The 14,329-nt window shown below is 37.0% G+C and overlaps 2 protein-coding genes across 2 annotated transcripts; both read left to right on the forward strand.

Moving 5' to 3' along the window:
* The first annotated feature begins 3,787 nt into the window (after positions 1-3,787).
* On the forward strand, positions 3,788-5,861 carry mrps21 (mitochondrial ribosomal protein S21). The gene is made up of 2 exons (XM_041967259.1): positions 3,788-3,900; positions 4,819-5,861. The coding sequence occupies exons 1-2, from the start codon at positions 3,818-3,820 to the stop codon at positions 4,997-4,999; spliced, it is 264 nt and encodes an 87-aa protein (XP_041823193.1). The 5' UTR covers positions 3,788-3,817; the 3' UTR covers positions 5,000-5,861.
* A 1,912-nt stretch (positions 5,862-7,773) lies between these two features.
* ciarta (circadian associated repressor of transcription a) lies at positions 7,774-13,363 on the forward strand. The gene is made up of 6 exons (XM_041967098.1): positions 7,774-7,982; positions 11,609-11,959; positions 12,051-12,126; positions 12,228-12,306; positions 12,421-12,574; positions 12,840-13,363. Exons 2-6 carry the CDS (start codon positions 11,609-11,611, stop codon positions 13,218-13,220), a joined length of 1,041 nt encoding a protein of 346 aa, XP_041823032.1. The 5' UTR covers positions 7,774-7,982; the 3' UTR covers positions 13,221-13,363.
* The last annotated feature ends 966 nt before the right edge of the window (positions 13,364-14,329 follow it).

Here is a 14,329-nt window from a genome sequence, read left to right on the forward strand (position 1 = left end):
TGGAAAATGCATTTCCAGTCAGGCCTCTGATGTTGTTGAGCAACCGGCTCGGAAAGCAAGAAATATTTGTATTTGCTTTGCTTTTTTTTTTTTTTTTTTACAGACAACTATGTAATTTTGGGAAGCCAAACAAAGACGATCATGTGGAAGTATCAACACTGAAGACGGACACGGTGTTTTTTCTTAAATAAAAGCCAAAAATGAAGCCAAAACTGAACGTGTGGAAAGTTTTTTTTAAAAAAACTATATTAAATCGCTTTGCGATAGAGAATGGAAAGAATTAGAAAGCACAAAAGAAGGCTTTATTAATTTCGTAACTTAACATGTTTTACACAGAAATAGCCTAACGAAAAAAGTGTCTATTCATCCAGGAGGATGCCATCAGTACTCCCACTTAAAATTTTAAAAAAGAGGTCACCTGGTACCTACCACATCTTCAAATTAGGCAATGTGAACAGCATGTGAATTGCACTATAATATTATTTATTCAACAACAACTTTAAACAAAATGCAAAAGCAGTGTGTGGAAAACCAAGTAAGAACTGCCAGTAGAGCCATTTTTAGTTGCAATAGCCTGAAAACATTATTTTCTGTATGACATTCAGTTTCGCATCCTTGTGGAACACTTTCGGCCAATTTTTCTTTAAATCACAGCTTCAGTTTATTGAGGTTTGTGAGCATTTATTTATGCAGCACTCTCACAGGGTGTTGTCTCAGAATTTCAGTTTGGTTGAGGTCTGGAGTTTGGACCACTGCAACACCTTGATTCCTTTCTTTTTCGGCCTTTCTGTTGTAAATTTGCTGCTGTGCTTGTGATCATTGTCCTGTTGCATGACCCAGCTGCAGCCACAGATAATGCCCAGAATCATTGGTAAAAAAAAATAAATAAAACTATAAAAAATTACAAGATGACATCATGGTAGATATCAAATAAACTAACAGCTAACCTAGATTGCTGCTAACCCAGATTACTGCCATTACGGATGATGCTAATTTCTTCAATAACTTCAAGACTATTATGAGCTTTTGCTTTTATCTTGGTGTCTAAAGGATCTGTTACCAGAGTCGAGGACTCTAAATAAGTTAGGGCATTTACTTTGATGATGGAAATTGAAAGTGATATTAGCTTGAAGTATACATTAGAGTCTTGGCATGGGGTTGGTAACTGGGTGGGCTGTTGGGCCTTTTGGGGTGTTTCTTAGGTGAGTGACCTTTTGGCTTGGCAAAGGTCTATGCTCTCTGAATGCTTGTAGTTTGATTTGTTTAACAACACCTGGCTGCTATTTAAGCTCTTAAATCATATAGAAACAGTAAGGGTTAAGTAGTTTATTACACACTTGCTTTTTTTTTTTTTTTTTGTTAAACAACATGTCATGCATTTTTTTATAGCTGTGGTATGGGTCCCAATATGTAACATTTGGAATTAAAAGAGTGTGCACTTTCCTTTTTATCATGACATCTATCTCATCCTGACTTTTTTCTGCCTCCTGACGTTATCTCAATCGCAAGTGTGTAAAAGAGAGAACATGAAATAGTGGAAATGTGTTCTGTGGTCGAACCAATCAGTAAACAAGATCTTTTGAGGAAGAAGTGGATAAAAGACTAAAATGATTTACTGCTTCTATTAGTAGTAATAGGTCCAAAAACCAGACACTGTAATCCAGTGGGGTTTGTATCGGTGCTGTTGGAAAAGCCAATTTCTTCTTCTGTGGCAACAGTAATCCAAAAACAGACATTTTAGAGCAACATATGCTGTCTTCAACACAACATCTTTCCCAGGGATGGGTGTGCATTTTTCAACAAAACAATACAGAACCATGTTCTAGACACATTTCAAATGCATTGCTGCGGAAGAAGAGGATGTAGATCAGGGACCTCTTGGGCCAGTGTCCTGCAGGTTTTATATGTTTCCCTGCTGCACCAGCCAAGAGATCTGGAGTTGTTGATCCCTGGTATAGATAATGGACTAACCTGTCTGCAGCCCTGACACATTCTATCTATCTATCTATCTATCTATCTATCTATCTATCTATCTATCTATCTATCTATCTATCTATCTATCTATCTATCTATCTATCTATCTATCTATCTATCTATCTATCTATCTATCTATCTATCTATCTATCTATCTATCTATCTAAAGGACTGTAACTGCACAACAAATGTTGGACAAAAGCAAGCTTTCTTTTCTTTCCTTTTAGCTTGGAACTCAAATGTGCCCCCTTGACTGATGGACAATTCATCTAAGGGGTCACCATAGCAACAAGCAGAATGAGCTGAAGCTTTTTGTTTAAATCAAATAAATTAATACGTTATTTATGTTTTTCCTGAAACAGTGTCAGGTTGATCAACGCACTGCAAGGGAAATAAAACTTTCTGGCAGAGCCTCTCAGGGTACGTTTGTGTAGTTTACTCTGTCTCTTTCTTTTCTTTCCTTTCACAAATACTTTTTCACATTGCCAGAAATATTTCATCAGGTCTAGATCAGATGGGACCCCTCTGGAAACATGATGCACAGCAATCAGCCAACAAAAGGAGTCATGATGTTATCTCCCCAGGTTGTGTAAGTGTCTCTCCAAATGGCACCTTGCAGACAGACTGTTCCACAGAGTCACAGAAAGATGGGAATTAACCTTGTCTGATATTGTATGTTGAGAAAGGCCTCAGAAAAGTATTTTTGAATGCAAATTAACCAACCTTTCCTGGCAGCTCTCACCGCTGGCTGACCTCAGACTCAGACATGCAGACGACAACAGCTACTCCAAGCTGAAAATAGGAAGAAAAGAATGGCCCTGATGATTGAATAACACTGGACACTGCAGTAACCGCTGCTATGACAACAGATATTGTTTGATAAATCTCTGATTACCCTGAAAGTCCTTACTTAATCTAAAGAGATCTGATGCAAACACTCATGTTTAAATATGTAGAAAACACAGACATTAACCTCTTTATCTAAAGCCTTCAGCTTTTTTAATTAAACTGCACCTATCCAATATGTTGGTAGGACAATGTTGAATGACATCCAACATGAAAGCTAGATATAGCTACCACACTGATCACCTACTGCCATCAGTGAAGCACAGGGGTGGTGATGTGGAGCTGCATGTGTGCAAAAAGAAGTTGGTGAGCTGACATTTCTGCATGCTCCTAAGAATGTCTGTAGATACTGAAAAAATACTGATTGATATGATGTTCAAAAGTTACTGTCAAAATGTTTATAGAGAAGCAAAAAGTGAAAACCATGACCTGGGAAAGTTTTGAGTTAAGTAGAACAGCTGTTGGATATTTTAATGAGAAACACAACTATTCCAGCAAAGAGCAACTGAAAAATGTCTTGAAATCTGTTAATTATTTGAGCATTTGTTCTCACCATTATCACGATTTCGCTCAATATTTATATTAATAAAATATTTGCTGCATTTTGTTGAATTTTAAAATTTCACATATGGGTAAGTAGACTGTAAAAATAACCCAGTTATCATTTTTAATCATAAGACCTTTTGATTATTTTAGTATGGACCATTTTTTTTTTATCCTATTTTTTTTACAAATTTGCAGAAATGCTTGATTAACTATAGAAAAAGTCAACCCTATTAATTAGGCTCCACCAATACAGTATTATAGTGAAAATCAATTTAATCTGAATATAGATTTGTGTTTAGTAAATTGTCCTGCTTTGGGGTTGTATATAGTTTAGAAGAATTGTTAAGTGAAGCGCCACCTAGCGTTAGAAAATGTGGCTCTACCGGCACCCGGAACCTTTTCAATTATGCGTTAGCAGCCGGACCGGAATTGAGCAAACACCCAACTCATCATGGCGAGGCACCTACGTTTCATTTCCCGGACAGTTATGGTGGAAGATGGGAAAGTTGATGCAGCTTACAAGACATTAAACAGGTAAACCTAACTTATTTAGGTTGAATGTTAAATGAGATTTGTATTTGGAATGATACGCTAACCTAAGCTAGGTCAACGTTAGCCTTCCGCTCAATGTCACTGAGATGCGGCTGCGCAGTTGACGCAACACTTAAGTCATTTCAATGTAATACTCAGCGGTAGGAAAAATAAACTACATTGAAAGGATTCAGAGTCTGCTGCAGCATAATTATATATTAATATACATTTAATTGTAGTAGAACGTACTAGTTACTGTTTAAAAAAATATACAATCAAATATTTCAAACACAAAACTATGGTGAAAAGTACTATTTTTCAGCGGTCATATAGATCATAGCTTTGTTTTTTTTATGTTTAATATAAGGTTTTAATAAAATCTTTAAAAATAAACAGTTGATTGTGGATGTTTATGCTCTTTGAATTATCCTAAGGTTGTATTATAATCCATTATCAGATGCATTTATTTTATACAGAGAAATCCATATGTACACTTAATTTGTATATGTACAACAACCAGATGGCATTCGTATTAAGAGAACATAAATTGTCTTTGTATATGTCTTATTGTTACTTTTGAGTGGGATGTCTGGATGTGCAGTTTAAAAAAACATTTTTGATTGTAGTAATAGTAAGCATAATATTAAAAAGAAAAAGTAGAAAAAATCTAATTACTTATTTAAAGTTTTAGTAACTTATCAATCCACAGCTGAGGGTTGCTTAATTTTAAAAGTGTTTTACAAACCTTAATAAGATATTTTCCTTTCAGAAGTTTAAGAGGCTTAAATTTATAAATAATCAAGATTAAGAAGTAGTCAGAAAATTTAGAACTGTTTTGCAAGAACCATTTCCACCACCCTTTCTGTTTCCACCAACCTTTCTGTTTAGCTGTTGAACAGACACTTTCTTCACTCCTTCCAGGGTGCTGGCTCGGGATGGGGTTATTGACACGGTGAAGAGAAAGCGCTACTTCGAAAAGCCCTGCCAAGAGCGACAGCGGAAGAACTATGAGAACTGCCGCCGCATATACAACGTGGAAATGGCCCGGAAAATTGCATTCATCTCCAGGACAAACAGAGATGATCCCTGGCTTGGCTGTTAAGATGATGGAGTGTGTTAAGAGTAGACTTCTACATTAAAGTGGAAGAAAAAAAAAGCCTAACTAAGGGTCTCTTTTACATTTAAAGGGACTTACTGATGAAAGAAGCTGTCAAGATTGTTATGATGTCTGGAGGGAATGTTTGTAGATATGCATTTGTTGTAAAGTTAATTCCTTTACTAAATTTTGTCTGAAGATTTTATGAAGGGCAATTAAGATATGTGTATTTTCTGTCTTTCTAATTACTGTGCCCGGTATTCATCATAAGTTTTTATTTAAACAACAAAAAAGTTGGTTTATACTCCAAACATGTCTGTATACAGCATGATGTGACATTTGCCTACAAATTTGCTCGAGGAAGTTCAGACTATGTTGAAGATGTTTGTGATAATGAGATCTTGGCTAAACAGCTGCTTGCTGTACATTAATTCAGATCCCTTCTGCACACTGTGTTGTTGTTGTCACACTAACTCCCTTAAGTGAGACTCACCAGCCATGCACGTCTGTCGAAGCTTGAGCTTTTGCCATGGTATGAGTCTTGGAAGTGGGACAGCCCCAAAGATTTCTCTTATTGCAAAATTCCTACACAGCATGGAATTCGTATTGAACAATTTCCACATTTGTGAAGAAAACAAATCTTTCCATTTTGTGTTTCTAAAAAATGTTGATAAAGGCAGATTTTTTTTAAGCTGCCAATTAGTCTTCTGTCATTGAAAGATTGTCAAAAAAATGTGGCATGTGATAATCCTGTGCAGTTCTACCTCGATGCTTGTGTGTACCAGCTTGCGAAACAGCTGATTCAAATATAGCTAAGTCATATAACTGAGTCACTGTCATAAAAATAAACATTGCTAAAGACTGCCCCAAAAGGAATGTACAAGTGAAGTTATTTTGTTTATACCTATCATGCAAACATCTAATCCTCTTTAAAGCACCTTTCAAACCACCTTTGAAATGAAATTTTCTTTAAAGGGATTTCTCTTTTTAAATGTCAAAATTTGATGTTGGCATAGTAATTATCCATGCAAAAGGACAAACTGGATAGAAAATTAGAAAATATTTGACTATTGTCACAGATCCAGCCCAAAGTGAAAACGTAACAGTATATATAGATATATAATTTTATTTTAAAGAAATACATTAGAGAAATAAGCCAGAAAACACCCTTTTTATTGGCCCTTTTGATAGCTGAGCAGCTCTCTTTTTTTTGAGGGGAGGGCATATGTCTGTGAGAACATTTTAGTCATAACAGTTTAGCTATCTGCGTAACATAGGCTGTGCAGTAATGTGAAATGTGCAAATATTTTTGTTGGCCTTTCCTAACTTATGCACACGGCCAACCTCCTGTAAACTAATAAACTGTGGTGAGTGCTAAAAAGATATATCTGTATCCATTTAATAGGTTACATTTACTATATATATATATATATATATATATGTATATATATATAATTTTCATAGCCATGTCTCCAAAGCCTAATCTGAGAAACACGTTGTATAACCAGCACTCTGTCTGTATAGAAAGCCTTTGGTGAAGACCACTACTGCTTGCACGTTTCTTTTTATCAGCTGAGAGTAATGACCGTTAATGTTTGCATGGTTACAGTATCTGGTGTGTTGCAATCAAAAATAAAAATGTTTCTATGCAATTTTAGAAACGTGTCAAGCCTGTTGCAACAATGAACCATGAAACCAGCATAACTGATTGGCTAGTTTACATGGGGACCCTGTGCAGTCTGTCAGGAAACTTGGATCGAGCTTCGTCATTTTACTAACAATTACAATCACTATTGTTCAGAACCAGCCTTAAAAGATGTTTGAACTGACTTTATCTAGCGTCACCCCTTTTTCTTTTAACGTTGGCATCTGTCACTTACTTTTTATTCTTTTACTAATAAAATGAGTATCATAACATCCCCATTTTGTAAAAATGATAATTTTGCAATAACTGTATGTTCCTGAAGGTAGCATCCTATTCTGCATGTGACTATGGAAGTGATTCACTCCTCCAGCCTATATCTTATTATGTAATTATGTAACTCCCTCCCAAGTCTTGTCTCAGAGAGCTTTAAAAGATGTGTGAAACATATCTCCTCATGCTGTCAATCTTACTGTTAGCTACTCCCACAATAACAGAAACAACATTCTGAGTTATTAATTTATATTTTGAAGCAAAGCTGTTTTCTTCTCTGTCATGTCATAGGCTATATTTCTCCCATGCACGTGCTTGGCCAAACCTAAGTTAACCAATGGAGTGATGCTTAGTTTTCAACACAAGAAAGATAATTTTATCAGGAGATAGGGATGTACCATCTCTTATTTTACTGAAAACCCTTACGTTAAAATTACTGCCTTCATATCTTCAAAATCATTTATCAAAATAAGTCACTTTTTGAAGTCACGTTTCTGTCTTGGCCCACCATATTTCCCATAAGTGACAAATTTATGAGAAAGAGATAACACCTACAAGGGTGCTATTTTAAAATTTGAAAAAAACTTGTTGCAGTTTTTATATCAAGAGGGACCAAATGTGAGCTGTTATGAAAAGCAAGATTCTAAACAGATGCCAGCTGCCGCGTGCTGCTTCTCTCCTTCTCCAGCCACACCACCCACACGTGCTGCTGTCGGAGGTGCGGTGAGAACGGTGTATGTCCGAGCCAACCAGCGCCGCGAACGCTGCCAATTGGGTAAACCTCTCAGCCAATGAGAACACTGTCCTCAGCCAATCGGCGGCTTCGTGCCCTGCTAGCACGTGTAGCGTCCGTTGCGCCCCGCGAGTACTTTTTGTACGGGTCGGAGATCTCGCCGCGCTAACGAAACACGAGCTCAAATAGAAGAAACAGGAAGGGGCTGAGCGTTTACTGGATAATAGAAATCGCAGCTGTGCTCGCTATTCAACCGTTAGCTCCGTTGAGAACAGTCCAACAGCTTCAAGTAGCTGGGACTTGTCAGTTTTTTGGGAGTGCAATTCGTCCCAAACTAAAAGGTAAGAACTCTCCTCATTTTTATTTTAAAAGAAAGGACCCATCTTCTTTTTTCTTCCCTTAGCCTGGACGTTTAATATAACTTAACAAAAATGCTTTCTGTCACAACAATGTGTACTTTGAATGGGTAAATTAAAACACTATTTAAATTTAGTTTTGATATTTCTTGGCTTATTTTTTTTTTGGCTTATTTCTTGGCTTAAGCTTAAGTTATGACATTGTTAGCTACCACACTTGTTATTACCACTTCACATAGATTGTATAACGTTGTGTTGGGACAAAAATACTGACACTAGTTTAAATGTTAAACCATGAATGCCACTGGTTAAAGGTTAAATAAGAAAATCAAAGCGAGTAGCAGCTGTACACATCTGATCTCAAATGACTATATTTTTATTATTATTATTATTATTATTATTATTTTTATTGGACAGTGCGCAAAAGTTGTGAGGAAACCCAATGACAGATGGGCGTAGTCTTCATTTTACCAGTGTGTGCCAGTAAATTTGCGCGCCCGCGCGCGTGTGTGTCTTGGGGGTCTTCTCTTTGAAAATTTACAGCTTCACAACTACCTTTCCAGCATTCTGGGTGCACCCATTTGTGCCTTCAGTGCATACACTTATGGGGAAACAAATATGGGTTTTTTTTTGTTGTTGTTTTTTGGGGGTCTCATGCTGTGAAAAATAAACCTTTTAAAATGTGTTTGTGGCACCTAATCTAACAGTTATGTGCCTATATTCATGCTCAAGTTCCAAATGTTCTTTAAATCACACATCCATATTTTTCAGTGTGTTTAATATTATTATTATTATTATTATAATTTAAATCCCAAGTCTTTTTAGGCAGCTTACCAACTACCACTTTGATCAAATGCAAATAATTTCTTTAGGGTGCGTTTTTTTCTGAATAGAACCAAACTTTCAAAGCAATGTGAGATAAATATGGACATTGGAATTTGGAAGACTATGTCTAAGGTAGTTATTTTTAGCAGTGGAGATGTACATAAATCTTTTTGAATTTATAAAAGGGTCAAAGGGGTTTTATGTGTTTCCTTGTTATACACTCAAGTAAAGATACCCAACAAAGAAACAATGGTTTCAAGGATTGTAGCAAACTATTATGAGCATCTTAGCTCCTGTGTTCAGAAGGACAAGCTTGAAGTCATTACTGCAGAACAGTATCTTTGTATGTATTGTTCATGCTGCAATCATATTTCAGTCAAATTGCACCAGAGTTTAGTTGGAAGTCAATCGAGACAGACCTCTTTCAGGGTCCACTTGATTTCTACGGACCAAGGCCCAAATAACAGTGCTATATCTAATAAATAATCTGCACTAACACAAAAATCCATCCATCCTTCCAGACATCCAACCATCCATCCATCCATTTTCTATTTCTACACCCTGGACAAGTCAGCAGCCCATCACAGGGCACAATCACATCAGTGTATTTTAACATAACTAAACCTGTTATGTGTGAACCCACCCTCAAATGTGTCATTTCTTTGGACAGGGCATAAAATGCCTCATTCAAACTGCATCAGAGTTGTACAATATTTTTGTGTACAGTAAAATGCTGCCTTACATTTTGACATTTCTCCACCTTGATTATAAATTCAAGCATAAAACAGCAGCAGAGCTGAAGTAGGATGGGGGCGGTGCCTGCTCAGGCCAGAAAAACTAACCAATCAGAGCAGAGTCAGTGTTACCAAAGCGTGGATTGCTTCCTGGCTGTTGTTTTTACAAGAAACTTGTGAATGATTATAGCACGCTACAAGCCTTTCTATAGGTACTTTAACATTGGATAAAAGCTAGCAAAAAATAGGAAATCGAAACTCATTATCAAGTGGTCAATTAGCTTGCAACTTATGCATCGTGAACATAGGAAAACTCAACCAACATGGAGGCTATGAAGACAAGCTTCCATCCAGCCTAAACGTTAACAGCCCGTTGGGCCTAGGAAGTGATGCTGTGAATAGGTTAGATTATGAATCTGTGAAAGTTAATCTGAATTAGAAAGGATTGACAGCATATGTATGAATGAATAGGCAAAAACGATAAGTAGGTTTCCATTAATGCTCCTTTTCTGTTAGCATTGTGAAGTTGTGGGTGAGAAAATAACCTTCCAAAATTTAGGAAAAAAACAAATAATTTAAATAAACCAAAACTGATCTTGCCTGTTGGCAGCACAGTGTTTGCTGTCTTGTGTTGATTTTGCTGTGTCTCAGCACAGTTTGTCCTTCACCTCCCACTGGTAAGATGATACTGGCAGATCCAAAACTCAGCAGAGCAGGGACTTTTATTTTTCGAAAAACAGGGAAAAGGTCATGGCATGTTACCAAGTTTGTACTACTTTTCATGCTTTGTACAGTTTAGGACAGTGTTTCTCAATCCTGGTCCTCAGGGACCCCAGTCATGTATGTTTTAGAGGTTTCCATTTGACACAACTGACACAAATAAATGGCTCATAAACAGGCTTACAAAGAACTTGATGAGCAGTTCAGTTAATCTGAATCAGGTGTGCTGGAGTTAGAAACCTTAAAAACATGCAGGGCAGGGGTCCCTGAGGACCAGAACTGAGAAACACTGGTTTAGCAGACACACATCTGCATGTTGTAGCTGTAATGTACAGGTTAGTATCATAGATAAATTAAAACAGCCTGAAATGTAGGCTACTTCAATTAGTGTTTGTGTTGTATTTGGTCAGTTTGCTTTGCCCTGCCAGGGAAAAACAGAAATCATAGGGTAACACAAGAGATAAGAATAATCAAGAATGTTTAGTTCAGACATTAGCTGTGTTTCCATTCAAATGTCAAATTAAGTTATAATAAACTTTTGAAAAGCTTTTGAATGATCAGGCATGCCTTCATGGACATGTTTGGAGTCAATAAACCAGACAGCATAGTTTAATCAAACTGTGGTAGGAATTTATTTTGAAGAAACATATCTGGGGAAATCAAACCATTATTCTCCAGTTCCTTCTGCCCTTAGGTTATATAATCCTGACAGTAGTTTTTCACTTTGTATTTTTATTTTTATGTTAGCACTTCTTTATCTACACAGGACCGTGTGAGACGATTTGCATGTACCAAATCAGATGCCAATTTGTTTTTGACATGTTGCTGTGCTTAACTATGTCAACCAGTAAGGTGGTCAAACTGAATTACTCATATGGGAGATGTACGGTTTTCTGAACTAACAAAAAGAGGGGATAGTTGAGAAAACTAAATAAAGTTTTCTAAATCATTTACTCTTTCACACTTTTCATCTCTCTCTCTCTCTCTCTCTCTCTCTCTCTCTCTCTCTCTCTCTCTATATATATATATATATATATATATAAAACACATTCTTATGTAATAAGTTCTTAGTGTTGAATAAAACACAAAAACCTTGTTGTTGTTACCTTCATGATTAAAGCCTAAGAGGTTTATGTTTACCTTTTTTATTATTTGCTCTTCTACATTTTTAATGGGGAGCAAACAAGTGTGTCTTTTAAATAATTATAACAATGATAAAACTGATTTTTTTTTTTTCATATTTATACCCCAGATAATATAAAGTAAGGTGCGGTAAATTATGACAGTCATCCCTAAATGCAGCTCAGTTTTCAATTATTCTTGTCTTTGCAGATGAATTCACTGGGCAGTTCTTCCAAGTGGCCATCATACGACTCGCTGCCCTCCACCTCGAGCTTCATCCTGAGTGAGAGCGAGCAGACTGAGGATGAAACAGACATCTTCTCAGAGGGTGAGGGAGATGGTGGAATGAAAGGATCCCTCTCAGCTGATGAGGAAATCTCAATTTCGAGAGTTTACCTCGACTTCCCACACCATGCAGATCAGCTGCACTCAAAGTCTAAGCACGACCAGTCTGAATTTTGCCCTGATAAAGCTAAACATCCTGACCCAGCCTCTTCTCCCGGAGCTGCCACACTCAGGTTATCATCGGCGACACCAGGGGACCTGGCCTTTGCTCAGAAAGTGAGCAGCATAGTCTTTGTCTCTGTCTTTCTGTTAGAAAAAAAGCAGTTCAATGGTAGAAGCAACACTTGACTTTGTATTTCTTTTTTAGTGTGCTGATTTACACAGGTTTATCCATCCATTGCTTGAGCTTCTGCGTGGATTAAAGACTGGGAGATTTGAAAAAGGTATGTAGCTGAGTTATATATTTAACACTATCTTTACGATTAAGTATCTGTAAACCTTGTACAAATATTTAGCTTGACACTCAGATGGGATATGTTGACAGGTTTAACCAGTTTCCAGCAGAGTGTTGCCATAGACAGACTGCAGAGGATTCTGGGAATGCTGCAGAAACCTGAAATGGGGTAAGATCATTATAAGTGACTTCATATTAATAGTAATAAACATGTGGATATGATTGTTATTGCTAACCAACTATATTAATCTTTGTTCCCTAATTCTTTTTTTTTTTCCTACAGTGAAAAATACCTTCAGAATTTGATGCAGATAGAAATACTGCTGAAAACATGGTTCCCTAGGGAGGCATTTAAGTCTACAGACACACCAAACCTGAGAAGCACTCCTAAACTTGCACCACACCGACGTGAAAATCAGCTCCACATGCCGGTTAAGGTGAGCTTGTAGCATCTTACCTTTGTTACTATATGGCAAAATATGGCACAAAAAGGTTTACAATATTCAGTTTATGGTAGTGAGTCTTCATGCTTAAGCTCCTCTAGCTAATTTTACCTTTGATTGCTTATGAGGGCATGGCAAGTTTATTTAGCTAGTATAAAATAGGGAGGGAGTAAAGAAAAGTTTTAATTTCTTTCTCAGAGACATTGAATGCAGGCTCTGTGTTACAGTTGTTATTTATGGTTTTGTTTTTCCAATGCAGAAGAGGAAACTGAGCTGGACAGACCCTGACGGTGCTGGCAGCGTCCCCACCAAGCTGAACTGCCACCAACATGGAAAACAGCAGAGCTGCCGCGCTACGAATTCACACAAGATCATTTCCACATGTCTTCCTTTATCACATAACATACAAAACACACCAGAGGAAGAAACAGCTGAACTAGCTGGTGCCAACTGTTCATCTGGAGATAAGTTTACAGACGGGGTTGGTTCTTTAGGCAGGTCCTCATGTTTATGCAGCAGGAGAGAAAATGAGGAGCAGAAGCCTCTCGAGATTTCTGTGCTCGCCTCGCGTGGCAGTCCAGTTACACAGGACTGCTCAGTGTCTTCGAGCAACGTCATAACTACAAATGACTCACCTTAACTGGTGGTAGCCGACCTTGCTCTCACATGGAGGTGCTTCAGCGTGCCAGCCAGAGTAAAGGCAGTGGGCGGACTTGATTACATAAGCATAAAGTTAGGCGTAGAGCCAGTCTGTGATGGCTGCAAGGCACAACACAGCGGAGGAGGAGAAACACAGAAAGACACCCATTAACCCCTAACTATCAGATGGTTTTTAAAATGTTTTTGCACTATATTATGAAATAAGGTATTAAAAAGGAGGACTATTGTTTGTAATAGGTTCACTTTTGTGTACATAACAAAGTTAAAAGACATTGAAATGACTTTATATGTGTTATCCATTAAGGCAGTTTGTGTTTTTTTATTTTTTTTATCTTTTCATATCATGAAAGAATGCCCCAAACGTTGCAGCATAGGAGTTCATACCTTTGGTAAAAATAAAAAAACAAACAAAAAAAAAAACCTATATAAGACATTGGTTATTGTGAAAAAGCACATAGAATCGTTGACTATGTAGTTTAAAGCTAAAAATGTTTTTATTCATCATATAAAGTAATTTAAGATGGGCGTCATCACTATTTTTGTATATTTTATGAATTTAATGTCAGATTTGCAGCTTATTGTGTTGTTAAAATAATTATTAGTTGCAGCCATTGCACATTTACACAAAAAGCACTTACCTGTAGTGGGTCTATTTTCTTTAAAAATCAGCACTCTGTTTTGTAGTTTGAAAGAAAGTGACCGCGAGCCACGCAAAATTTTATTCAGTTCTTCCTTTGCCCATGTTTCATCTCCACCAAGTTTTGTCAAATGAAGGTAGTCTTTGTGTAATTTTGCTGACAGACAAATCACACCTTCACCTTGACCCTCGCTAATCACTGTGAAAGGGGAGAAATATTGCTATAATGAGGAAAAATGACTAAAAGTGGAATTAAGTCAAGCTTTGTCAGCTGACTGGTTGTAGCATGTGATGGAGTAGGTACATGTAGCTGCTGCCAGAATGTGCCACACAAAACTCTTTCGCATTACATTGTTCACAGCTTACACTATTGTCACTTTTTTTTTGTTAATTTATTTTTTTAGAGAGCAACAAACATACGCACCATCTTTGCTTTTACCTTAACGCATTTA

Source organism: Melanotaenia boesemani, chromosome 17 (assembly GCF_017639745.1).
Source record: "Melanotaenia boesemani isolate fMelBoe1 chromosome 17, fMelBoe1.pri, whole genome shotgun sequence".
NCBI classification, from domain to species: domain Eukaryota; kingdom Metazoa; phylum Chordata; class Actinopteri; order Atheriniformes; family Melanotaeniidae; genus Melanotaenia; species Melanotaenia boesemani.

Excerpts from the sequence above, each read along its gene's own strand:
- ciarta (XM_041967098.1), top strand. The coding sequence starts at position 11,609 with ATGAATTCACTGGGCAGTTCTTCCAAGTGGCCATCATACGACTCGCTG. Across the intron at positions 11,960-12,050 it reads ACCTGGCCTTTGCTCAGAAA|TGTGCTGATTTACACAGGTT; the intron begins GTGAGCAGCATA and ends TTTCTTTTTTAG. Across the intron at positions 12,307-12,420 it reads CTGCAGAAACCTGAAATGGG|TGAAAAATACCTTCAGAATT; the intron begins GTAAGATCATTA and ends TTTTTCCTACAG.
- mrps21 (XM_041967259.1), top strand. The coding sequence starts at position 3,818 with ATGGCGAGGCACCTACGTTTCATTTCCCGGACAGTTATGGTGGAAGAT. Across the intron at positions 3,901-4,818 it reads GCTTACAAGACATTAAACAG|GGTGCTGGCTCGGGATGGGG; the intron begins GTAAACCTAACT and ends CACTCCTTCCAG.